Source organism: Spermophilus citellus, assembly GCF_964194105.1.
Source record: "Spermophilus citellus genome assembly, chromosome: 1".
Classification (NCBI taxonomy): domain Eukaryota; kingdom Metazoa; phylum Chordata; class Mammalia; order Rodentia; family Sciuridae; genus Spermophilus; species Spermophilus citellus.
The window spans coordinates 275833813-275861021 of record NC_138182.1 but is presented as its reverse complement, the minus strand read 5'-3'; the positions used below and the strand labels follow the sequence as shown (position 1 = coordinate 275861021).

The window sequence follows — 27209 nt, the reverse complement described above, 5'->3', positions numbered from 1 at the left end:
TGAGGTCTGCTGGCCACACGGTCACTCCTGCCACGTGCCCCAGACTGCTTTTGTTTTTCTGTATTTGAGGTAAGCTAATGAAAACAAATTTTTGAACAGCCACGGTGAGTCTTAGGCCTTCTTTCTGGAAGTCCAGTCCTCAGGCCTTCCCGAGGCCTTTCACCACTGTGTGGAGCAATGGCTCAGGAGAGCCAACTTGCACTACACGAATCTGCTCTGGCACCAGAGAAACATGGAGGGTGGAGCCGCTGAAGTGGTGGGACTTGGGGAGGGCAGTGCCAGGCCTCATGCAGGGAGGCCCTGGCCAGACTTAACCTCAGGGTGCTGAAGGGGCTGAGAGCAGTGTGACTCGGCAGCTGCAGGATAAACCCATTGTCTTATAAAAAATAAGTCATTTTTATAACTTGGTGTCCAATCAGATTCCACTCAGGCTATGGTCTGGACATGGTGTGGCTGTGCCTCCAACCATTCATGTGTTGAAAGCTTCACCCCTTTGTGAGTCCTGACAGGGTGGGGACTTAATCTGACCATAGGCCTTGGGAGGTGATTGATTAGGTAAGGTCATCAGGATGGAGCCTGACAATTAACCCTGGTGCTTCATAAGAAGTGGGAGAGACCTCTGGTCACACAGATGCATGGACTCCTACTTCTCCCCGTGTGACCCCTGTACCACCTTGAGGCTCGTCAGTAAGAAGATCATCATCATCATTGGTCTGGGGCTGTAGCTCAGTGGCAAAGCACTTGCCTAGCATGCCTGAGGCACTGGGTTCGATCCTCAGCATCACATAACAATTAACAAAAAGAAAGAAAGAAAGAGAGAGAGAGAGAGAAAGGCATTCTGTCCATCTACAACTACAAAAAGATTAAAAAAAGAAGAAGAAGATCATCATCAAATGTTGGCCCTTGACCTCAGGCCTCCTGAACCATGAGCCAAACTAAATCTATTTTCATTAAAACTTCCCAGATTTGTGGCATTCTGTCATTGGCAGCAGAACATGCAGAGATACAATTTGTAAGATTTAAATGAGAAACAGTGAAAGGGATCAAGATTGAGACAATTTGGAAAGATAAATACAATTGAGTAAAATACTTGCAACTTACTTTGTTTTCTAAAAATGGGGAAAATAGCTTAGCTTTTCAGTTAGTAGTGGTACAAGTTAGTCCTGGGCTCTGCAAGGGTCCAGTTGAAATGTGCTGGATTATCCAATCAATAATAAGAAGAATAAAAACAAGCCAAGTAACCTAAATCTAATATTGGCACTTACTTATATCAGAAGCTATGATGCCTATAACCCTCTGTCCCAAAAAACCATCAGCAAAGATACAACTAAACACATGAATGCAGGCACAGCACTGCTCTGCACAGTATTTCTTAGCAAATCCTCTACTCACGAGAATCTGGAAATAAAATAATAGATGTCTTATATAAACTAAAGGGATGGAGAATTTAGAAACAAAAGTCAGTTGAACAGTTACAAGTCTGGTTGATCAGTCCATCTGGTCTCAGTGATGACAAGATTCCTTTGTCTTGGAAACATCAGCGTATTAGTTCATCAGGGCTGCTGTAACAAATACAAGTGGGTGGCTCAGAACAACAGGAAGTTAGTGTCTTACAGTTCTGGAGTGGGAAATCACTGTGGACAGGCCCTAGGGAAAGTCCAGGCCTCCCCAGCATCTGGAGTTCTGCTGTGGTCACTGAACTCCAGCCTTTGCACAACATGCTCCCCGCACCTGTGCCCAAACCTATGCCCTTGAGAGAATGTGAGATAGCAGTTAGACAGGAACAGTGGGTGAGAACTTAAGAAAACACGTAGTACAGAGCAAATCGATTAGTGCACAGCCGTGCCTCAGTGGTGCCTCAAGGTCTGACCAGATAGCTGCTTCAGGACCCCCGCCCGCCTCTCAGCTCTATAAACTATTCCTCTTGCAACAAGAGGACGATAGATAAATTCAGGGGAGGACAAAGATTGTTTGCTCACAAGGGCCTAACTGCTAAGATGTCTTAAATCTAAGACCCCATATGAACACAGATCAGAGATCCCCAGAGAGGAAAGCAAGATGATTAAGAGAGCTCACCCACCATAAATAAAAACCTGTTCCAGCCAGGACCTGTCAGCCAGGCCAAGATGGTCAAGAGTTGCCCTTGGGTTGCTAGCTAACCTAGAGCCCAGAGCTGATAGTCGGGAGGGAGGGACCTTCTAACCATCTCCCTCCTACCTCAGTAAAAGCTGAGACACAAAGAATTGAGTTGTGGCTCTCCCCTCTGGGTGGACCCACCCTCTCCCTGGGGGTGCTCCCCTCTTCCTCCTTCTCTTCTAATAAACTTTGCTATACTTTTACTAAGTCTTGCTTGAAATCCTTTTATGCAAGAACACAAGCCAACAACACAGTGCAATCTTTGTAAGATCATATCTCTGGTATCATCTTAGCTCCTTATCAGGAATGTCAGTCATGCTGGGTCGGGAGGCCCCTCATCTGTCAGAACTTCATCTCTCCACCCCTTCCCCAGTACTGGGGATTGAACCTAGGAGTGCTCTACCCTGAGCTACATCTCCAGTCCTTTCATTTTTTATTTTTGAGACAGGGTCTTGCTAAGTTGTTGAGGCTGGCCTCGAATTTGCAATCTCCCTGCCTCAGCCTCTTGAGTAGCTGGGATTAGAAGCATGAAACATTGCTCCCAGTCTCAGAACCTCATCAAAACCTTAGTTTCCAAACTAAGATCACATTTGAGGTAGTGGGGATTAGTACCTCAATGCATGAATATTTGTCATAATGCGACATAACCCACAATAATCACATAATGCAAGGAAACCCATAAAAATCAGAATAGAAGGTTCTAGGTTGGCTCATGGTCTCCCTTTTATTCTTTACTGGCTGCAAAAGGCAAGAGTCAGAAAGATCGAGAATGAAATTCTATTTTAACTTTCAAGAATCAGATCCTTCAACGACCTAAGAATAAGACCAGAAACTGCAACTGCTAGAAGAAAACTTGTAGGGTCAACACTGCCACATACAGTAGGACTCTGATAGCTTAGGAAAGAACTCCAAGAATTAATAAATAGGATGGCATCAAATTTTCACACAGTAAAGGAAACAGTGTGAGGAGAGAACTACAGGATGGGAGAAATTGCCAGCTACTCTCCCACAGAGAAGAAAGATCCAGAATATATAGAGAACTCCAAAAACTCAACACAAAAAAAAAACCCAAATGACTCATTCAATAAATGGGCAACAGAACGAAATAGATACTTCTCGAAAGAAGTAGTACAAAGGGCCAACAAATACATGAAAAAAAAAAGTTCAACTTATTTAACAATCAGGAAAGTGAAAATCAAAATACACTGAGAGTCCATCTCACTCCAGCCAGAATGGCAATTATCAAGAATACAAACTACAATAAGTGCTGAAAAAGATGTGGGGAAAAGGGAACACTGTTACACTGTTGGTGAGAATGTCAATTAGCATAGCCACTGGGGAAATCAGTAAGGAGGTTCCTCAGAAAGCTAATAATGGAATGATCCTATGACCCAGCTATACCACGGCGTGTTATTTATCCTAAAGAATTAAAGACAGCAAGCCCAGAGTGCTGGGGGCACGCCTGTAATCCCTGCAGCTCAGGAGGCTGAGGCAGGAGGATTGCGTGTTCAAAGGCAGCCTCAGCGACACTGAGGTGCTAAGCGACACTGAGGTGCTAAGCAACTCAGTGAGACCCTGTCTCTAGATAAGATACACAATACGGCTGGGGATGTGGCCCGGTGGTCGAGTGCCTCTGGGTTCAATCTCCAGTAGCCCCCCCAAAAAAACCCTCAAACACCAAGAAACCGAATCAGATCCTTAGATGCTGACTGCCACTGACCTCGGATGCCCTTGCAGCCAGCTGTGAGAGGCACTGTAATTTGCTGGCATCTGGCAGCCTTCCCTCTGACAGCAACACCTCACCCCCACCACCCCATCACCACTGCCACCTCCACTGTTGAAGTGGAGGGAGGCCAGTTCCTAGGTGGCCAACAAGAAGCCATCTGGGATTCTGGCCAGTCCCACAACATGGGCGTAATCTGAATGCGTGTGCTCAGAGCCTGCTGGGAGTTGCATTCCACACGTGCACTTGTTTTGTTCAGTCTTGGGGATTGAACCCAGGGCCTCACACACTCTGGGCAGACACTCTACCACAGAGCCCTTTTGACTTTTTATATTGAGACAGAGTCTCAAAATAAGTTGCTGAGGCTGGCCTCAAACTTGAGATTCTCCTGCCTCGGCTTCCCCCTAGTAGCCAGGATTACAAGCGTGTACCACCATGCCTGGCCCTGGCCCACCTTCTTGAAACAGGTCAGTTTGTCAAAAATCAACCTGTGGAGTCACTTAAAAAAAAATTAACAATTTGTCAAATTTATTGATTTCTTAAAAAAATACACCTTTGTTAAATTCGTATAAGTTTACAGCAACTTGTACTGAAAGGATAGGCAGAGCTGCAGAGGACTGTGAGAGCCCCAGGGCCTCCGGCTCTGCGTTCTCCCTGCCTCCCTTTGCCCCCCTCTGCCATCCTGCCCATCTTTCTGCAGCAGGCTCTCTTCTCTTTCCGTGAACAGTCTCTCCCTCTTTTCCTGATCTTCAGCCCACTCAGTCTCTCTCCCTCTCCTTTCCCCCTCCTCTTAGCTTTCCCCCCGCCTCTGACTTTCTCTGGGGTTGGCATCCAGGGGGTGCTGGGTATGGCTGTGTAGGCTGTCCACTGCACAAAAGTGGCCTGCCGGCTCTGCCTGCCAGGATCCATCTGGACGGACGCCCATGTCCATTGTGTACAAAGGGGCTGGGGAGGCCTCGGCAGCAGCAGCCGCCTGTGCTTTGCATGGATTCTTCTCCATATCCTGAAACAGAGGGGCCTCCGCTCTTGGCTCCAGCTCCCCAAAGCTAAATCAGCAGGGAGCTTGAGGAGAGAAACACCAAATGCTCTTAGAATGCCGTCTGTGAAGTCACAATGAAAACTGGTCAGCTATAAGCCACCAAAAGTGTTTAAGCTGATCCACCTAGCAGGAGGGTTATGAATTTCAAAAAGAGTTAAAAAAAAAAAAAAAAGACATGTTTTGGGTAAACTGGCAAATTTGGTCATTTTGGCAGCCTGATCTGTTGACTTTCACCAAACTGGCCTGAGATCCAGGAACTGGGTGGTCTGTTACCCTATTGGGGTGTTTCTCCCCACCAGCAGTATTACTGGAGAGATGCACCCCACCCTGGTCGGCAGCTTGTAGTTTCCCCCTCCAGTCGGAAATCGCAGGCATACAGAGGCGGGTTCCTATAAGCTTAGTGTGACTGGCGTCCTTCCCTAAGCTCAGCTCTGGGCAGTTCATCCCTGACACTCTCCTCAGCTCACCATCCCCCCACTGACTACACACAGCTGTTTTTTTGGGGGGTGGGGGGAGGGAAGTGGGTACCGTGGTACGCGACCACTGAGCCACGTCTCCAGCCCTATTTTGTATGTATTTAGACACAGGGTCTCACTGAGTTGCTTAGCACCTTGTGGTTGCTGAGGCTGGCTTTGAACTCATGATCCTCCTGCCTCAGCCTCCCGAGCCGCTGGGATTACAGGCTCGTACCATTGTGCCTCGCAACACACACAGCTCCTTAGGACACACTGTCACTGTGTTTACAGTCAGAACACTGGCCACAGGGACCACACCTCTACAGACAGGTTCAGTGCTCCAGCAGCCCCTGCTATCCGAGGGTGTGCCTTCTCCTTCGCGTCTGGATGGCCTGTCTGTAATCGAGTCTCCCCTGTGTGCCTACGACTGGCTTGCTTCCTAGAGCAAGCACACCCTTTGAAGCTCTTCTTCCAAATGGCTTTACTCTGGATATATTTTTGGATCGTGATGTCCTTCACCTCAAACAGCAGCTTGCCGGTCTGCGGTCCCCTTGCTAATCTCAGTCTGCACCATGACCACTCCCTCGTTGCTCTTGAGGGGGTTCATTTTTAGATGACAGTCTGCCGTTTTGAAGCAGCAAATCTTTTGAACTGACTAAAGATGCCCCTTTCCCCATCCTCTCTCTCTTCAGATGGTGAGATCAGTCAGCACTACCCGTGGAGCATGCTTTGAAGGACTGAAAGCAGGATGCTAACAGGAACAGAAACCCACTCCTGTTTCTCTGCTCTACGCTCCTCCTGAATTCACCTGGTTTTCCAACTGGGCAGAGGACATTAGCTGCTTTTCTTGAAACCTAGTGATTAAAAAAGCCTTTTAGGGTAAGAGTGTGAGGGCAGAAGCAGCTTGTGGAGTAGGTAGATACTTCAAACTTAAATTGAAAATCTATAATAGGGAATACATGTCATCGTAGCACACTGTAATATCAGTCTCCTATTGTCCAAAGTGACAGTAGTATTTTTCAAAGGTCAAGTCAGGCATTGAACCCAAATTGTCATGGTCTGAAAAGGAGCCCTTTCTGATGAAAAGAGATGAATTTTGTTCTGGGTAGTGTAAATTTCTCTTCAAAATGCAGGTGGTGCACACCTGTAATCCTAGCGAATAAGGAGGCTGAGGCAGGAGGATTGCAAGTTTGAGGTTAGCCTCAGCAACTTAGCAAGACCCTGTCTCAAAATATATAAAGGGCTAGGGATGTGACTCAATGATTAAGTACCCCCTGGGTTCAATCCCCAGTACCAAAACAAAACAAACCTCCAAGTGCAGTTAGTATCACTGCATCATTGAGTGTCTGTAGGGCCCATGGGGTCAGCCTTCTCTAAGACTCAGGGATAAGAGTTAACTTCCCCAAAGAGCTAAGCACAGGAAATCATACTACTGTTGGGTGGTGCACAGGAAGCTGTAGAGTCATAAGGAAGCTCACACTTTATACATAAAATCATCTACTGGAATACACAGGGAGCGCACTGCTGTTGAGTTGCTGTTGAGTTGTTTCAATGACCTCTGTTACATGAATTTCCACACATTAAGATGTTTTAAAAGTCAAACAATAAAAATAGACTCAAGAGTAAAGGGCCTCTTAAGAACTTTAAAAATAGAATAAACTGAGCATAGTGAAAAAAACGTGGCTCAGGAAGGCAGCTGGTGTGTGTGGGGGGGTGTCTTCCTGATCCTCACCCCGGCGAAGAGGTAGCTGATTGCCCATTTACTGTGCCCCTCTGTCGGGCAGGACGGCAGACCCCACGGACCACATCTCAGGCCTGCCTGATGCGGCTCCGAGCCCTGGAGCAGCAGTGATGTGTGAACAGCTATGGCAAGTGGAAGAAAAGGCTCGTGCATCTCAGAGAGGCAGCTTCATGTGGAATTCAGAAAAACACGGCTTCACATTTTTCTACGTGTTTTTTTGATGGCAATTTCTCTAGCCAAGACATTGGATTGACTGATTTAGTCATGATAAGGATGATGAATGTGAGAATATTATAAGCTAATTCAAATACCATGGTTTCTAATGTTAAAGAAGCCACCATTTCTTCAAGCATGATGCCAAGCGCTCCGGTCTGGAAGCCCAAGGACCAATATTTGTTCTTATTCTTTGGAAACAGCACAGTTCACAGGACAGGGCCCCAAAGGGCTGAGTCCTGGCCTGTTCTGCTGGGTACTTGGACAAGCTGCTTGTTCTGTCTGAGTCATTTCCTCTTCTGAAAATTATAGGTTTTGACTAGTTCATCTCCAAGTTCTGTTCCAAAAAAGAATTCTGAGTCTTTTATTTCTCAGGTGAGTATTTACTGAGATACTTCTAGTTATAGATGTTTTTTCAATCTGGGAGTAGAATAATTAAATACATAATACCTCTACCTGAGAGACGTAAGCCTTTTTCCAGATCCGAGTCATTATCACTTCCAAATAAACTTGCGACAGAATATTTTTTTTTCTTTTTTCTTTCTTTCTTTTTGTTTTTTGATACAGAATCTGGCAATGTTGCCCAGGCCGGCCTTGAATTTGCAATCCTCCCACCTCAGCCTCCTGAGTAGCTGGGGTTACAGGTGTGTACCACAGCAGCCAGCACTATAATTTTGTACACGTACAAATTATTGCCCAGGAACCACAAGAGAGGACTATCCTTGTACCCAATGCAGTCAAGTTCCCCGTCACACACCATTCCAGCTGTGGGGAGATGTTTATATGGGGGAAGAAGGCGGAGGCAGACCTCCAGTGGCAAGTCCGGCACAGCCCAGAGCTGCTGGCTTTCTGTGTGACTGACGTCCAAGTCACAGAGCCTGGTGCGGACTCAACTCACTTTCGACTCCCAGTCATTTAACAAAGTCTCCAAAAACTGAGGTGTTTTCCTAGAATAGAAACTTATCTGTTTTTTCCTAAAATACTCTTTTTAAACAGTTTCAAAGTTGTTCCGTGTTTTGCTAATATTTTAGGGAACTATGGAAAAACTTGCACACTACAGAAGGAAGGAATGCCAACGGACAGGCAGGTCGCCTGGGGTCACCAGCGCCACCCCAGCAGGCCACGCTATCAGAGCTCCTCCCACTGAGGCAGCGTGGGGAGAGGTTTCGGACGTGCCCGCTTCACAAGGGACAGAAGGGTGTGAGGGGCACTGTTAGTGGGGATGAGCAGTTGAGGACATGAGGCTACGTCTCAGAGAGGTCAGAGGCCTTGTGTGACGGGCCACTGTCTGGAGTTATCCCTGTCACAACCTACTCAGGTGTGGGAGCGATGAATCAAATATTAAGTTGTAGCCTGCAAAGCAATGTCTGTTCAAGGTTTCAAACGTCTGGTGACTTGGTTTTAAAGGCCCACTCACAGGTCTTATCAAGTTAAATGGTCCTTATGGTCACGGAGGGCACTTAATGTGCTCCTGTTCTCAGCATAACCCAGTGCCTTAAATAACCTTTGGTCCTTATTGGTTGCTTATTGGACCACTGCACATACCCAGGCACTTCTGTAACATACTTACACAGAAAGGGAAATAGTCTATAGGACTTCATGGGAAATGTATAGCCACAATAACAAACAAGAAAAACTGAACTGAATTCAAAAGTCCCCTATTTTTGGGGAGGTGGGTGGGTACTGGGGATTGAACCCAGGGGCACCTAACTACTGAGCCATATTCCCAGCCATTTTTTTTTTTTTTTGGTATTTTATTTAGAGATAGAGTCTCACTAAGTTGCTTAGTGCTTCACTTTTGCTGAGGCTGACTTTGAACTTGCGATCCTCCTGCCTTAGCTTCCTGAGCCTTTGGGATCATAGGTGTGCACCACCACACCTGGCCCCAATTTTGTTTTATCCTCATTTCAACTCTATCTTTCAAACTCCAATGGCATAGTTTACCCGGTAAGGCCGCTTATACATGTTTCTTTGCTACTGTTGATAGACATTACGAACCACCTGAAATTACACACCAAGTTCTTTGGGTTATAAAACACATACATATTTTCTCCATTTTTTGGACTTTATCTCACATATTTGAATTTCCCATGGGATGGTGATAAGCGAAGGTGTGTGTTGTTTATTTAAGAATGTGTACAGTCGGCTGTCACCCACAGTTGTTCACAGTTCTATCTTCAGCAGACAGGGCTTGGGATCCAGTAGGGGCTCAATAAAGAGGGGCAAATTATGGCCACATCAGCATAATGTAATAGGAATGGAACTTTTACTACAGAAAGAGAAAAAAAAGGCCAATTAAATTTGGGAAAGGGACAGGAAATGGTCATAAAGCTGGTTTTGGATGTTTAAAAACTAGGCTGGAAATTGTTTAGCAAGACGAGAGCATTATTCAAATTAAAGGCAAAGTCTGACTTTCCTGATCAGTTAAGAGCCCTGAGAAATGCCGGAACTCGATGGCCTCCACTGAATGACCATCATTCGCATTTAGGAAAGAAACGTTTTGAAGAGGGTGTTGACTGAGTCAGCACGGCGTCACATTATGGAACACACGACTTCTTCCTTTAAAATGGCAATTTCCCTCTTTACGAAACACAGAGGGAGGGTGGGGGGAGAAGGGGCATGCACACCGTCTTCCCTTACCGTCAGGGACAAGGCCATGCAGACGAACGTGAACTTCTTGATGTGGGCGGCAGTGACCGTGTTGCTTGTGCTCACCAGTTTATTGCTGGGGTTATTCTGGGGAAAGAGAACGGCAGTGGTGACTGGGCCCAGAGTTATCCTTGGCTGACCCCCCCAACCCCCCAGGGATCTCAAAGAGCATCCTGTTCTCCTTGGTGATCCTGAAGTGCCAATTTCAAGTGACAGCGTGGAAGATGGCTGTCACATTGGGTCTCCCAGACAGCTGTCAGGCTCCCGTAACACTAACCAGAGCGAATGCTGGACTGATTCAGTCCTTTTCCTGTAGTGCTGGGCTGCTCACCTCACCCTGTTCAGAGTGGCTCTAAGCTGCCCCTCGCAGCCCAGCGATGCCTTTCTAAATGCCACAGCCCTGCTCAGTGATTCTGGGCTCCTCTCCTTCCTACCAAATGGACTGAGATTCCCTTGGGCACTCAAGGGCCTGCTCAGCACGATCCAAACTCACTTTCCCACTGTTTCTCCTCCTGCATCCCAAATGGGGCTCCCTGCTCTTGCCCCGCACACCAGCGCTTTTCTTCATCTACCTCCTGATTCTCAAACCGCCTCTCTTCAAGGCCATCATCTTCACAGCCCACCTCCCCAAAGCCTTTCTGACCTTCGGCCTCCTGGCCATCCTTTGGGCCTTGCCTTCTGAACTGCTGACCATGGGCTCTCTTAGGGTGGACCCTGTCCTGGAACATGTTCAGTCCCCATGAGGCGGTGTGCCTCCCAGGTCAAGCACTCTGCGTCTTGCCCTCTGTGACTCTGAGGTACTTAGCACCATCTTCTTTGAGTGAAGAAGGTCTCAAAGAGCATCTGCTGCACTGAATGTCCAGCCAGAACTGCAGTGGCTCAGAGGTCCTCTCATGGCATCCCACTGCCAAGCATGATCCTCACCCCATCCAACCAGTACCTGGCCCCGCGGCCAGGAAAATCAACAGAGAGAAAAGATCCCCTGCCTCGTTATGCATCCAATTAGTCCCAGAGCTGACAAACAAAAACAATCTCCAGCACCTGGCTCCACGTCCTGCCTAATGAGACACATGCACAGGCGCCTCGTGGAAAATGCCTTTGATTTCTGTCACTGCGGAAGCTAAGGTAATCTCCCTTCCCCTTGTGGATGTACCAGCGCAAACCTCTCAGTGAGTGAACACTTTAAAATTCTACTCTCTAGAGCATGTCTGCTTTTCTGAATAACAGACTGCACACATCCCACCATGCTGGTGATCTCTCATCCACCCAGGGTCTGTAAGAGGGATGCCCTGGTGGTGGAGTGAGAGGGGGCTACACTGAGGGAACCAGGCGACCTCACAGCACACGCTCTGCCTGTGCTGATGGCAATATGCGAGGGCTCCTGCAGGGGCACTTTTATTGGTGAAAGAGCAAATATTTTATTTGCAAAATAGCAAATATTTCTGCAAATGTGGCTGAAATGAACTCACATGCATCATTAAATTAGCATGGTTATTTCATTTGGTTGGCCTGATGTGCTCAGGAGCATATTCTTCCATGGATGATAATTAAACATTAGAGAAAATTTAAATTTCCTAATCTGACCTCACAAATCTCTTATTCCTGACTTTAACAGTCAAGACAATAAATTTGGGAAGTCCACCCAGAGGGTCCAAGATGTTGGCACTCCAGTAGTGGCTTGGTGTCCTCACTGGAATGCATGGAAACAGTGGGCGAGATTTTAAAGGGGTTCTGAGTAACTCAAGTTTCCGGCCAGAGGTGCACTCATTAAAGGGATATTTTTACAGTTCCTAACCCCTGTGATTAAGAACAAAGCAATGTTTTCCTTGGATGCTCTTACTAAGCCATACAGTGTGATATTGTTCAGCTTTATTGTTTCAAGATGGCCCCAAACCAGTTTCAGATGGGACTTTCCTTGGCAGGAGGCTCTGTCATTTCAGCACCTGCCCATGTCATCAAATTGCAGTACATAATCTTATTCTTATTCAGAGCAAAAACTGAAAATGGCAAGAAGACTTACATCCATTTTGTTTTTTCTCTATATGCCCGTTCCTTGAAATGAAAAAAAGTAATTTCCATCCGTAGACTGCATCCAACCCACTCAACACAGTGTCCCCCCTGTCTGCAAGTGACTCAGGCCTCCTCCAACCCAGCCTCCGTGGGGGGCAGTAATCAAGAGCATTTCTCAGCAGCTGCTGTGCACCTGGATGCTGCATGTGACTGTCTGCAGCAGGTTGTGGGTGCTCTAACAGACTGCTGAGGAGGTTCCACACCAGGAGAGTTGGCCCAGCTAGCTCCTGCTGGGTTGCCTGGTGGGATCCCCACCACATGGAGGCGAGTTAGTGTTTGTGGGTAAGTGAGGGTACACAGGGACAGAGAGAAGGTGACTGGAACACAGAAGCCTGCAGGGCGCTGCGCAACATGGAGGGATGTCAGGGCGGGAGGTGAGAGAAGAGGGGCTCATGTGTGTATTCACATAAGCATGGACTAACACGGACTAAATTCTGCCTGTGGACTGTAGGCGCAGAAGAAGAGGGGGATGGATAGTGAGTGGTCCATCTCCACCTCATCCCCTGAGATGCTCTGTAAGGTGGGGGTAGGGTGTGGCATCTCCCCTAGGCCCCCACTCTACCTGTCTTGGTCCCTCTAAGAAGCTCATGTACCATTTCAGGGGGGCATTTTAGAAGCTGGTGGCTATGCAAAGGAAAGGGGAGGTTGTAGCCTCCAGCCGGGCCTTGCTTGTGTGGCTTCCCAGGGCTCCTGTGCCCACAGGAATCAAGGTGAAGGTGGTGAGGGCAGGAAGAAGAGGCTCCAGTGTTAGCCAGACTCAGAGCCCCAAACGCCCAGGGCTGGCCTGCAGCAGACCCGGGTCAAGGGCTTTCCTCCCTTCACAGAGCTGTTGTGGGGCTGAGATAAGAAGCAATGGCTCTGAGCTAGGACTATGGAAATCAAAGACAAAACAAGGACTATTAATGGCTGGTACAAGTGGCAGGCTACATTGCTTCTGTTCACTTTTCCTTTTAAAACATTGCATGTTATTTTCAGTATGTTTGGCTGGCCATTTGGAGAGGCCTAGAGATCCAAATAATGTAGATGTCAGGAAACAGATATTTACTGAATGACAAGCAGGAGGGTTCTGACAACAGGTCAGAAGGGTTAGGTGCTTCCTGTGGTGGGGCCAGCAGCTGGGGAAGGACAGGGCTGCTGCCACAGAGGTTTTCAGCAGGAGTAAGTGTGTTGTATCAGAACCAAACTGGACACAAGTCCTGCTATCCAGGCAGTGTGCGTCACATGCACCCCAGCCACAGAGAGACAGCCATCTGCCTATGAGCTTTAGGGTCCCAGTCTCATGTCTGCACCTTAGCCACCTAGTATGAGGTCAGCAAGGTACTCATTTAAAGAAACAAACCACAAAACAAAATATAACGTCTTAACTTTTTTTGAGAGTTTGTTTTCCCTTTTGCAAACAAATAATTTCTCAATAGGAATAACCTGAAAGTGGCCATAGGAATATCAATTTGGAAGAGCATCAATGTAAGCATAATGTGCCCTGCTATTTTCACAGGGAAATACCCCACAGTTACCTTCAACAGTCCCCAACACTGAGTGAACCCTACAAAGGAACGTGGGGTTGGGAAACAGCCGTGCTCCTCCTCCGAGATCCCCGTCTATCAAACGGTTATGTTAAAAGCCTGCTTCTGACACCATGCCCCCCAGGCCTCACCTTGTCAAAAGCAGGATAGACAGCACGGATCTCCGTCAACCAACCATATGGCATGTGACCCACAGGGTATGTCGCTGTCAAAATTGCCACTGCCTACAGGAGGAAGAAGGGGCAGCATTAGCGTGGGTGTCCACAAAGCTCTCTAGTAGCTGCAGCGCCATGTGACAGGGCCAGCAGCAGATCCCTCCACACTGGGTGACCAGCATCCGCCAGCCATAGGACAGCCCCGAATGGAGCAGAGGTGACTCCAGGAGGAAGTGACCCTACACAAATCCGGTGAGAAATCGGCTTGGAGCACTAGCTTGAGGAGCCACGATTTCAGCCAGGGTTCCTCCCCTTGGGCCCAAACAAATTCTCTCTGGCCTAGGCCAATTCTTGAGACTCAATGTGAAATTGGGAGCCCTCGCCGCACTCTGGAGAGTCTGCTCAGCACCCACCTCCCCACCCCCATTCTGTCCTTCGAGGGGACTGACACCACGGAGGCAGCTCTGAGCTACTCTCCACCTCAGCTCATTCCAGGCTACTCGGCCAGCACGGACCAGTTTAAAATTTTAATTTAGTGAAATTTAATAAATGTTCATATAGGAAGAGCGATCAATGTAATTCCACAAAAAAATGAAAGTTTCTTTTCTTATGTGACTGAAAAGAAGAAAAACTAGAACACGGCACCTAACGCGTCATCTGGCAGAGCTCGACTCTCACTCACTGGGAGGAAGAAGCCGGTGCTTTCCTAACGGACAGAGCAGCAGTGCCCTGCGTGCCAGGAGCTGCAGTGCGGGGTGGCGTGGCCTGGCGAGGTGCAGGGAACAGCACAGCTCCGTGAAGAGGCGCACCTCGCCAGCCTTCACCCCGGCTCACCAGCTGTGTGACATGAGCCCTCCAGGACTCCCTCTCTGTTCCTCCAGCAGAACAGTGAGAACATGAACACCCATCTCACAGGGTTGGCGGAGTAGTGAAGTGCACACAGATGCCTGCCACATAAGTAGACACCATGCCACTGCCAGCAATTTTCAAATGGCTCTCGAACAGAATTTGCTATTTATTTTTGTTTATTTGTTTTAAGGAGACAAAGGGGTTCCCGCACACAGGTCATGGGGGTCTCATACTTTTTACTGGAAAACTTGAAGCATTCAAGTAAAAAAGCTCCTGTGACAGAAGCCACCCAAGAGGACATCCATGACTCAGAAAACAAAGTCCAGGAGCAAACCGAGGGGAGGGAAAGCGTTCTGCTTTTGATTTACGGGCTTCTCCCTGCCGGCCAATGTGAGCAGCTTCCAAGACGTGGAAACTGGCAGGATGCTCCAGGCTGCAGCCCTGCTGGCAGGGCAGGCCAGGGCTCTGGGCTCCTGCAAAAGCCACTCACATAAACAGGAGGCCCTAATGAGTGGCCACCAGCCTTCCTCGAGGATCCGAGGTGCCAGAGATGGAATTAATTCTCCAGAAGGCCGCGGAGGAGGGAGCAAGTGAAGTCATTCTATTTGTTCATACCCAGCTTGAAAGAGGGGAAAAATGAGTCAACTCTTTCTTTGGAGAAGCTGCCAGTTTCCAGATAAACTTCTTGAGCTGTGAGTGAGTAATACAGGAGATCCTCATTTGAGGAAGGCAGACTGCCAGGGAGTACCTGATGGGTGGGTGCTGTGTGCTGCAGGGGGTGACATGCAGGTGAGGGTAGGCAGGGTCAAAGTGGAGGTACTGTCCCTTCGGCTACCACCTGACAGATGCCATCATTCCCGCGACTACAGGGAAGAGGCCACGGGCCGCCGCCATGGAGGAATGGAAAGGCCACTGTGTGGGGGGCGGAAGACCTATTTCTAACACCAGCCCAGCTGCTAGCTACACCTTTCCTTTCTGGGCCTCCTTTCTGGGAAATGAGGATGAAGCAGATGTTTTCTTCCATAATTATAAGAATTTAAAATTACATGTCCATAAGACATAGAATGAGCTTCTCATGGCCTTCCCGTATGGCTTCCATAATTAAATACTGTATAGAACCTTTAGAGCTCTTGAGATGAACTGGAAATAAGTTTTAATTCTCGTTTCCCCAAAACAAGGCGTTTGCAACTCCCGGCCCCCCGCCCCCAGCCACATGCCTACCTCTGTAGCTGCAGAACTGCCACCAAGGTCCCGGGAAACAAAGAGGTTGACGATGGGCCTACTGATTCTCTGTGTGGCCAAAATCAGAGCCAAAGGCCACCAGAAGCTCAGCATCTTTCTTATTGTTGCATCTCCCTGCGTTAAGAAATGGAATTAAAGTCTGTTAAGCTCTAGAAGTAAAACAGGAAAAACAACTTAGAATGGAAGCTTTTTCTTCTTATGCCAATCATGAGTCAATTCACTGTACTTAACAGTAATATAAGGACATGCCTCTCTGGATAAGCCAGGTTGAATTAAAATAAAACATATAGTTATTAGAAATTAATAACTATATGTTTTATTTTTTTTTCAGACAGTTGGCAAGCCAAGGTGAGATCAACCCAGGCACCAAAGCTTGATGGTTCCTAGCCACGATCTTCCATCCAGGGAATCCCTAGCCAGGGTGTAACCCAGGCCCACGGCCTGAGAAACAGGTTTGAAATTAGTCTTTGTTTGTATCACCACACTGACCGGCTAGAAGACATGTCAGGAGGAGGCTGCTCTTAGAAATAGAACATTATTATAATCTATTTTGGAATCACTCAGCATATATCAATATGCCTAATTATTTCTGCACTCTGAGAATTGACTACAGGGTTCTTACTCTCAAAGCTTTCACAGAAAGCACATAAACTACTCAGAAGTATAAGCAAAGTAAAAGAAAGAAAAGGGATTTGCTGAGACCTCTGCAGCCAAGGTGTGTGCTCTGTTGGCAAAGCCTTGCTTTCATCGTGCAATTTTGGTCTTGATTCTTTGAAAGGGTAAGAGTTACATCACACAACCATCTCACCACTTTGATTTATTTCCCTTTGCTGGTGGCTGGACGTTAAGAGATGGATTGTTACTGTAAAGACCAATTTGATGTGGTTGGCCCAGTGGTGGAAATAAGTAGGGAGGATTCCACTGATGGTCTGACCTCAGGTAGAGGTAAGTGGTCAACGTGATTACTGTTTTGACATGACAAAAGTGATGTGTGGTCAAGGGGGGGCAGGTGGTGGAGTGTGGTGATATATTCAGGGCTACACATGAGCATTCTTATCTGCCTTACAGCTGAATGGAAACAAACCCGACGATGCCCAACACCTGTGGGTGGAACTCTTAGCATTAAATAAATCAGCTGCTGTTCTGTTGGGATGAACAGAATGGCCACTGGGAGAGGATCTGTATCTTACTCTTGCTTGTCTCTTATTCAACTTCCAAGGCAAATCAGACTCCTCCAAGGAGGCTCCCGAGACCAATCCCTGGCCCCTTCCCTGGTTTTGGAAGCTCTCACATTCTCATTAAAGTTCATGTGCTGTCGGGGGCTCACGCCCAATGCCTGCTTCTGTGTTGGCGTTCCCTGCCATGTAGGCTACAAAGCTGCTCGAAGGTAAAGACCGTATCTCAACGTTTCTGTCACCCCAAGGTACCAAAGACTCTGGTCTCTAGGAAGTAGGTTCATGAATAAGAGACTGGCACTGACTACAGAAATTATGAACACAGTCCAGATGCCTGCTATGCAACTAGAAATCATAAAACGTGGACTCAGAGCTGCCAGGGTCCTAAAGCTTTCTTGACTGCAGAATAACTCACCATAGAGAGTAAAAGGAAGCACAAGTGTGGTACCCATCCATGGCCTGACACTGTGTGCTATGTCTCGGTCTCCTCCTGGGGCCATGGGGAGGCTGGACAGTGACCTCTGAGATCCCTTCCACCCCCAGAGTTCATTCACCATCTTTCCCTTGAGGACACCCGGCACCAGGCCTTTGGGAACAACACCATGAGGAGGTGCTCGTGGCACCGAGTGCTTGTCGTGCGCAGGTGTGAAATGCAAGCTTCCACTCTGCTGCAGAGACCTACCCCCAGCTCTGGTCCGCTTCGGTCAGGGATGATGTCGTGGATGTTCTTGTAGTAGCCCAGGCACAGGGTGGTGCAGCGCACAAGCGCGCCCATGTACAGGGAGAGGATGGGGATGAGCAGGGGCTCCCGGCATTCCAGGTGGCTGTGAAGCAAAATGGCTACGAAAACGACCTGCGAGAGAGGAGGAGGGGCGGTCAGTGGGAGGAGAGAGAGGCGGGCGGCAAGGTGCAGGCCCACCCTCCCCAGTGAGGACCTTGATTTTGATGGAGAGGGCAGAAATGTGAGCTGTGGCTCCACGTGGCTCTCCTACGACTCCCATGAAGGTATCTGGGTTCACTGGAGGAACTCACCCTGGTTCTGTTAGATCCACCATTAAGGTTCCCTTAAGCAACTGCGCCTCTGGTTAAGGCTAATCTTAAGAAACATCTGGAAACTCTGACCTCCCACCTCCCTATCCAAATATGGTAGAGCTTTCTCCTGTGGAGGTTGACTACTGGGGTGCACACATAACTAACACCTGAGGAAAGAGCACTGGAGGTCAGTGATGATGCATGGACAAGTGGACATGAACATTCCTAAAATGGTCGTCACTTAGAATGCTGCCAGATGCACTCCCAGGAATTACTATAAAACCACCTAAATTAAAACCTAAGGTACTAACTTACTTCTACCAGTGGAAGAGGCTGAAATTACCAGAGCTGCAAGAGCTTAAAATCATAATAAAGCACCAATCTCTATTGATGGTACAGTCTCTAAAGCAAATCTGATAACTTATTCACCTCCCCATCCTGCAGAAATCAGAGAATCAGTCCAGCCTCTGCCCAGAGACCACCTGGGACCCATGCTCAGAAGGTTCTGGAAGCATACTGAGTGAAAAGCTAGGTAATTGGGCAGGAGGCTTATTCCTGACCAACAACTCCAATGGCCAAGTGTCCATGGGCTGCGAAATTATCGGCAGCCAGACCAGGATCTGTGATACCAGGACCTTGATTCCCTCTGCCACAGGGAGCTCAGAGCAGCGACGATGGAGAGATCTCCTCTGAAGGAAATCAAAGTCTTAGATGCCAGGGGGATTTGCTCTCAGCACAGACGGACATGTGTGCCCAGGCTGTCATTCTGAAGTGCAGTTAGGCTGACCTCGTCACTGAGTCCTCAGGGCAGCCCGGAGTTCAGAGGTGCCATGTGAACCTAACCAGGCGGCCTGGAGCACAGGCCATGTGAGCGGACACACATCCAGGCAGCCCTCACACTGTGCCAGGGACACAGTGACCCTGATGGAAACAGGATGCCCACGACTCTCCCCGTGATGGCTGCTTCCAAGTGGACCACTGCAGTGTGTTAAGTGAAGGACGCCTTGCTGGGATGCATGGGTGGCGCAGGAGACTGGAGCTTTGTGGTGTGCACACAAGACCCGAGGATTCATCTGATTGAAATCCCCTAAGGTGCCCTCACACGCAGACTCAGGGTGAGTATCTCCACAGCAAGCTTCACATTCTGCAAAACCCACAGCCTAAACCACGATGGGAATGTTTAGTGGCTGAAAACTGTGAAAAACGAATTTGTGAAGATCAACACCTCCTCTGCCCAGTCCAGGAAACTCCCAGGCTGTCAGGAGGCTCTGCAAGACAGAAGCCCGCAGAGCAAGCAGGGCCAAGGAGAAGGACCTGGATGACAGGCAAAGGGAAGACATGACAGCGTCCCCAAGTGCAGAGCTGACAGTCTAAGGGAGGAATGATACAATGATCCAGTGAGTGTGCCCTGCCAGCCCAAGTGAGGCAGATGGGTGGAGAAGGACAGAGTGTGGGGCAGCAGGGGAGGAGGGCATCTCTGCTGGGAGCTGTCAGCCAGGAGTGAGCAGGGCTCAAGTGGGGCGGAGGTGGGGCAATGAGGCAGAGCACTCTCCTGGGCAGAAGGAGCAGACCCGCAAAGACCCCGGGGGAGACGGCTCATCCATGGCCAGGCCCTGCAAGGAGGAGCTGTGATTGGTTGACTGTAGAACAGAAAGCAAGTGGGGAGAGGAGAGTGCAGGGCTATAGAGGCCACCGGCCTGTCAATCTTCAGACCCTCTGTAGGCCAAGATCAGGGTTGGGATTTTTATCAAGAACACCAGGAGGCCAGAGCTCCAGAGGCACAATCAGACAGCATGCAGTACTCACAAGAATACCAGGAGGCTGTTTTTTAAGCAGGTGGTGAGACAGTCAGAATTTCACTGGGAAAAGACTACTATGGCCCTGGGGAGAAGAGAGGAGGGAGCTGGACAGAGATGAGTGAGGAAGTTTCTCAGCACTCAGCTGGCAAGGGTGACCCCTCAGACCAGGCAGAACAGCAGAGATCGCACTCTAAGAAAGCTCTAGGGTTCACATCTCAGTCCTGGTGCTAAGGGGACACCTTTCAAGGGTGGCTCCTGGGTTTCTGACCAGATGGTAATGCCAGAGATTTACTCAACCAAACAGTTCATACAGAAGATCTTTAATTCAGGCTGAAGACATCATTGAAGGATCTGAGTAGAAATGCCATAGAGGCTTTTGGATAGCCTTGCTTAGGGCTCTGAGGAAAGGGAGAGGATGCACATATTTAATAGGGGGGCATATACATATGATAAATATTATTGACCTAGGGCATAATCAAAAACAGTATCAATCTGTTTTTGTTGTTCTAACAAAACACCTGAGGCAGGCTAACTTTATAAGTATAAAGTATAAAGAGGTTTACTTAGCTCACAGTTCTGGAGGCTGAAAGTCCAGACAGCATGGTGTGGGCTCCAGCAAGGACACAAGCCTTCTTGGCTGTGTCATATCATGGCTGGTGGCAACCAAGGGAACATGGGGAAATGACCACAGCTTGAAAGCAGGAAACCAGGCACTGGATCCCCACAATCCCTTTTGAGGGTGTTCCCCCAATGACCTAAGCCCCACTAAGCCTACTGCCACACTGAGGGCCAGGCTTCCAACACAGGAACCTCGGGGGGACACATCACACCTGCACCACAGAGGGCTTGAATTAGGTTCAAGTTTCTCTGTGAAGCAGGATGGAGGTCATGGCTGGAAGCGAGCAGCAGGTGGAGACCCTCTGAAACAGGTCCTAGGACACAGCTGAGGGCGGGTGAGGAGGTTTGGAGCATGTGCTTCCTGGGGCAGGTGAAGGAGGGCCCACAACATGGGTTCCATTCAGGGCTGGGATTTTGTCAGGAGATAAAAAGACACAAAAGAGTAGCAAAGAGACTTTAAAATAATGCAGGGAGAGTCTGATCTGATCATCAGGGGTCTTGCTGACCTCAGGGCAAGGGCAGATGACAGCATAGAAGGTAGAGGACAGGAGGTCCCAAGGAGAGCAAATGACCTCAAGAGAATTCTCAGTTCAACACTGAAGAAGCTAAAAAAGTCAAGATGAACATGAAACACAGCAAAACAGAAACATTTCTCATAAACCCCTTGGCAATATCCCGCCTAACAACTGGAACCATATTACAACAATGGTGACCCCAAAAGTGATCACATGTTTGAACCAAACCAAGAGCTTTTTTTGTATTAGTGTGTGAAATCAATTAGCTTAGGAAAGTTGTTGTTATTATTTTAAAGAGAGTTGCCACTGAAATTCAAGGCATTATTAACAAATTTCATTTTATCATTGGCAGTTGCTCACTATGCCAGGGCTGCATAGGATCTATTTACATATGACCAAATTACTAACCACCAGAGGCTTTCAGGTAATGAGAGAGATGAAGCTTGGCAAGGTGGGAGGGAGACTTGGGAACAAAAATGGAATTTATTCCCCCAACCAAGTTGTGGTAGGAACCCAAACTGTGAGGTTTAAAATAAACTGCTCCACCAGGAACCGCCCGAGGCCAGATGGCATCTGCACCCAGGTCCCTTGCTGCTTCGAACCAGATCTGTTTACTCCCCAGGCCGGGGCCAAGATCAGGTCTGAAACCAGCAGGGGAAAGGCTGTGGGCTACTGGCAAAGGCGCTTTCACGACTAAGCTTTTTCTTCTGCCCTTGGATGCCCACTGTATTTATCTTTGGCAAAGTTACGCGCTTTCTTCTGTTTTCTTTTTTGTCTTTATAATAATGCACCTGTGCAGATGCTCATGGGTTGCTGAGGCCAACATGTGAAATGGGAGGAGCTTCCTTCGCTTCAATTAAGGAGTGAACAAAGCAGCTGTCTCTCAGTGGATGCTGAAGGCAAGAGTGGGAGGGAACTCGAAGAGCCCCACCAGAACACCCACCAGCCCATATCAAAGAGCCACGCCAGCTGTGTCCAGGCGCGCGCACAGCATTAGCAGGAACTTATTCAAATTGCTTTAATAATGATCCACGGAGGAAATGCAATTGATTTGGAAGTTTAATTCTTGGTCTTTAGGGAGGTTAATCTAACAGCTCAACAGATTATTTCAAAGAGGTGGTTTAGAGATGAGGGAGCATGAAAGGGACAATGCATGGGGACGTTCCTAGAATGAGAATTTGGAAGGGCGCTTAAGAGATCATGGTCTAACCTCCTCCATGAAACAATCATTCCACCAAGTCTCTGATTGTAGGAACTTAGCCTAATTGATAAATCAGAGGAATTAAATCTAATTTTCCATTGAAGTTTTTTTTTGTGTGGCATTCTCAGTGGAAGCAGAAGGGAAGAGGAGAAAATCAGGAATGGGTGTGGCCGTTAGATGTGGACCCAGCAGAAGGTGAGGGGCAGCCCCCTCAAACACTCAGGAAGAGAGAGTGGGGCCATCCCCTGGTTCTTTTTAAATGTGGGAAAATGATGCGTGAATGGCAGCTCTCCCTGGAAACCCGCATAAGAAACGCCATTTAAGAATAATTCCCGGCTGGGCACGGTGGTGCATACCCGTGATCCCAGAGGCTGGGGAGGCTGAGGCAGGAGGATCATAAGTTCAAAGCCAGCCTCTGCAATGGAAAGGCACTAAACAACCCAGTTAGACTCTGTTTCTAATACAATACAAAATAGGGCTGGGAATGTGGCTCAGTGGTTGAGTGCCCCTGAGTTTAATCCCTGCTACCCCATCCCCAGAAAAGAATAATCTCGAAGTGCTCACTTTTGAACTGAGTGACAAGCTGTGTATGGCTCAACTATGCCGAGGGCACCCGGCCAAGTGCACAACAACACTGTGATCACTGTTCAGTGTACCAGGTGTGACTCTGAAGTCTTTTACACAGGGGGATCACAAGTTCAAGGTCAGCCTCGGCAACCCAGCAAGGCCCTATCTCAAGATAAAAATGGAAAGGACTCGGCATGTACTGCAGTGGTAGAGTGCCCTCAGTTCACAGGAGGTTTCCTTTTCTTAGTCATTTATCCTTTGTTGAAGTCCATATTTGATGAACCAGTGCTGCAGAGCAGTGCATGAAGGCACCCCCTCCCACAGGCCGCAGCACTGGGGATGGAACCCAGGGCCTTGTGCATGCTAGACAAGCGCTCGACCACTGAGCCACGCCCCCAGCCCTGTGCCCCAACGTAAGTATGGCATCAGTTGTCAGCTCTATCACATCCAGTGGGTCATTCACCAGGTGACCCTGAGGACCTCCGATTGACACAAAGACCACAGTTACCTGAGCTATGACATCTGAGATTGAGGCACATCCCACCAGGAAACTGTATTTGTGTTTTAAGAGAATGCCAGCATGGGTCCATGCCTGCCAGAAAGAAAAAAAAATTGCCATGAGATACACTGTTGGGATGATATTGTTTCTCATTATGATTTACTGGGTATTCCTGAAATATATTTTACACACCCCAATGTCTTCACAGCACAGGCATGATAAATGTTTGGTTGGTGAAATTATTGTCACCTGGTCTGGTGGCTAAATCCACATTAGATTTTTTTAAGTGGAAGAGTGAGGACATTTAATTATATGCAGACTAGTGTGGTCATTCTGTTTGTGTGCCTGGCAGATTTTGGAATATGATCAGATAGCAAGAGCAGAGGAAACCCAGTCACCCTTGGAGCAGGGTGAATCTCAGAAGCACCCCTCCTTCCAGGAAGCAAGTTACAACCAGGGCACTGACTTGGTTCTGCGGATTATAGTCGTGACCGTTCTCACTAGCTGACTCGGGTTCTACTGTTTTACTGTCTTCGGGTTTGGGCAGGACCTGATATGACCTTTTGTGTCTTCAAGGGAAGTTAAGATGGAAAGAACTACCACATCAGGAAACCCAGAGCCTGGACAGCCGGGTTGGAGAAGGCCGGATGCTCTCGATGGGATCTGCTTACGGACTGATTTTCCTTCTTTCCTTTGTACTGGTTTAGAAATAAAATTTCATCTGAGATGGACACAATCAGACAAGTATGATCTATTCCCCAGGTCTGTGTCAAGACTTCCTACAGCAGCTGTTGTGCCTGTGACGACAGCTCAGAGGCTCAGGATGCCAAATGTTAAAAGAAATACAACCGTAGATGACATTCACAAACATCACCTGTGGGCTGTCCGTTGTTGAAAGCCATCTGGATAACAAGCTTCATGGCTTCCAAATATTCTCTCTCCAACCCACTACTAGGTATGGATGTGGGTGTGTAGGTGGGAGAGGACAGAAATGACCTGCTCATTATAAATGCTCATTATTTAAGGTTTTATTAGCTGTTCTCTTACTGTTATATTAAGGTCTTTGTGGGGACTTAAAACATGGAAGAAAAGTTACCAATCAACAATGTTCTGGTGCTATGCAGACAGACTATCCCTCACCAAAATGCTTAAGACTGGAAGTATTTCCAATTTTGAACTTTTTTAGATTTTGGAATATGATCATATATTATAATGAGGTATCTTGAGGTTCAAACCTAAGTCTGAACATGAAATTCATTTATACACACTTTATATACATATAGCCTAAAAGTAGTTTTATGCAACATTTTAAAAAAATTGTGCATGAAACATAGTTTCACCTGAGATGGGTTGTAGAATAATCCAGATGGGGTGTCACATTGGTGCTCAAGAAATTTTGGTGTTTGGAGCATTTAGGATTTGGATTTTTGGATTAGGTATGCTCCACCTGTACTAAGTTTTTGAAACTATTTCTCATGGCAAATAAATAGAACTGAAGGACAGTGGAAGGCAGGGTATTTTAAGAGTCCATGAGTCGCTTTTGCTAACAGTCTCCAGTTCCTGGAATTCACTGTATAATTACAGTTCTCAGTGGTTAGGTTCCCACTTCCAGCTCAGAAGGAGGACAGACATTACAGTGGCACGGTGGCCTCATCCGGGGGTCAGGCCTTAACTCTTTTAGAAATGTGAAGAAGGTCACTTCATTCAGTTCTCTAATGAGGCGACTGAAAGTCCTGTGCTCCCTGGAAGGGGGGATGGGCTGCAGAGAGGGTACCCACCGCACACATGTACCCCTGCATCATTTGCCTGGGAAAACATACTTGGCAACAAGTAAGAGGAAAGTACAGGTGCACGTGTTCAGATGGCCCAATTCTCTCACCTACAGTGACATCCCCACAACTGAGGACCAGACCTTCATGTTATAACTGGTTTGATATTTAAGGTTTCCTTGCAGACCAGAAGAGAGCCCTCAGAGCCACTGAGGCCATGCAATAATTGACCACCGACCACTTAAGGCTTCTGAAGACCTTTCAGCAGGTGCATTTTACCCACCTCCCTGCTCCAGGGCTTGGGACTGTGGCCTTACCTCTACACAGAGGTCCATCTACTCCTGTGCCTAACACATGTGCAACTTGAGGTAGGGGACAATAGAAAGTAATTTAAAGCAGAGCCAAAGAAAGGGCTTATTTTCCAGCATCAGACATCACTGTAAATTTCTGTGCGCTAAGTCTCTTTATATCTGTACCAGATGGAAATAAAAACAGTACTGTTCTGGGCATCATGATGATTTAGAGACACGAACAGTCCTTAGCTAATATAGTAGAGCTGGTATCAAGTAAGGAAATCTTATTGGTGTGTACAGGAGATTCTTATTCTACAACTTTAGCAGTGTAGGCTACACAAGTGGTAAATTATCAGTGAAGTATTCTGATGGCTTGATCTGAATATGTCAGAAAAGAACTTCATATTTTGAATCAAAATTTTCAAATGGGCTTTCTTTCCACCTGGCACAACTTGTGGCAAATACATAAAATTCTCATAAAATAAATCGAGAAGATGGACTGCGTAAAACTCAAGGAAATCAGTATGATGTTTCCTCGAAAATTAAAAATCAGATTGGGATGTAGTTTAGTGGTAGTGCATGTGTTTATTAGCACACATAAGGCCCTGGTCAATCTGTAGCACTAAAAAGTCAAAAAATACCATATGATCAATTCTATTTGTAATTATATATCCAAAAGAATTGAATGTAGGGACTCAAAGAGGTATTTGTACAACCATGTTCATAGCAGTATTAGTCACAACAGCCAACACAAACATGTAAAAGCAATGCAAATGAATGGATAGGCAAAATGTGCCAGACCCATAGAATGGAGTATTATTCAATCCTAAGGAAGAAAATTCCGACATACACTACAACATGGATGAACCCTGAGGATATCATACATAGTGAAATAAACCAGTCACAGAAGAAAAAATACTATGTGATTTCACTCATATGAGGTATCTAAAATTGTTGAATTCATGGAGGCAGAAAGTAGATTGGTTGTTTCTGGGAAAAATTATAATTATTGTTTAATGGGTATAGAGTTTTGGTCTTGGAAAATGAAGAGAGCTCTCAAGACAGATTGTCTAAAAACATGACTGTTCTTCATGCCACTGAGCTCCACACATAAGAGTTAAAATGGTCCATTTCATGTTATGCATATTTTGTCATTTAAAAGAGAAAGGCGAATAGTCCCCTACTTACCATAGCATCCATAAAAGGGAAGGCAGCGAGATACAGGAAGGCCCTTCTGGTTTTACTCCCCACTGACTCATCCACATGGTGCAGTTTGTTGATAATGTAGTAGCCTAAATCGCTATAAGCTGCAAAGGGTCAAAAGACATATGAGAATATCTTTAAAAAGGTATTTTTCCATGCTTTTGACTTTGAGAACTTCAAAATCATTTTAAATGAAACATTTGTCTGCTGTAGAAAAATTAAAAGAAGATCCCTGTAGCCAGAGAAGATCACATCACAGCTAACATTCTGGGCTTTATTTACTGGGTCAATCTGTAGCACTAAAAAGTCAAAAAATTCCAGATGATTAATTCTATTTCTGGTTACATATCCAAAAGAATTTGATGTAGGGACTCAAAGAGGTATTTGTATAACCATGTTCATAGCAGTATTAGCAGTTCTTTTACGGCTGTGTGGAGTGTGTGCTTAAAAGTAATAAGGGGCGCATACTACATATGCTCTTTTGAAAACCAGGACCACCTTTCTGTGATATGCTTCTGCATTCTAACTCACTGAATTCCTCTCCATAAACTGATTTTCTTCAATCTCCTACTGTTGCACATTTGTATTATTTTGATATTATAAAAGGATGAATGATGAACTGATCTGCAGTTAAATGCTTACACACATTAGGTATTAACAGAGGAAGTTTCCAGAAGCTAACATGCCTTTTCAATACAAGTTCTAAAGCAAACTTTTCGCATTTGTCAGTCCTTCTATTTTGT

The 27209-nt window shown here is 47.0% G+C and overlaps 1 protein-coding gene across 1 annotated transcript in view; it reads right to left on the bottom strand.

Annotated features, from left to right (window-relative positions):
• Positions 1–27209, bottom strand: part of ANKH (ANKH inorganic pyrophosphate transport regulator) — a 132925-nt gene that overhangs the window by 17166 nt on the left and 88550 nt on the right. The window contains exons 3-8 of the mRNA XM_081288506.1: positions 26452–26570; positions 23211–23294; positions 17653–17823; positions 15775–15909; positions 13681–13773; positions 9948–10043 (exon numbers count right to left, since the gene is read on the bottom strand). Coding sequence (XP_081144632.1) covers positions 9948–10043; positions 13681–13773; positions 15775–15909; positions 17653–17823; positions 23211–23294; positions 26452–26570 — 698 coding nt within the window. The remainder of the gene's footprint in view (positions 1–9947; positions 10044–13680; positions 13774–15774; positions 15910–17652; positions 17824–23210; positions 23295–26451; positions 26571–27209) is intronic.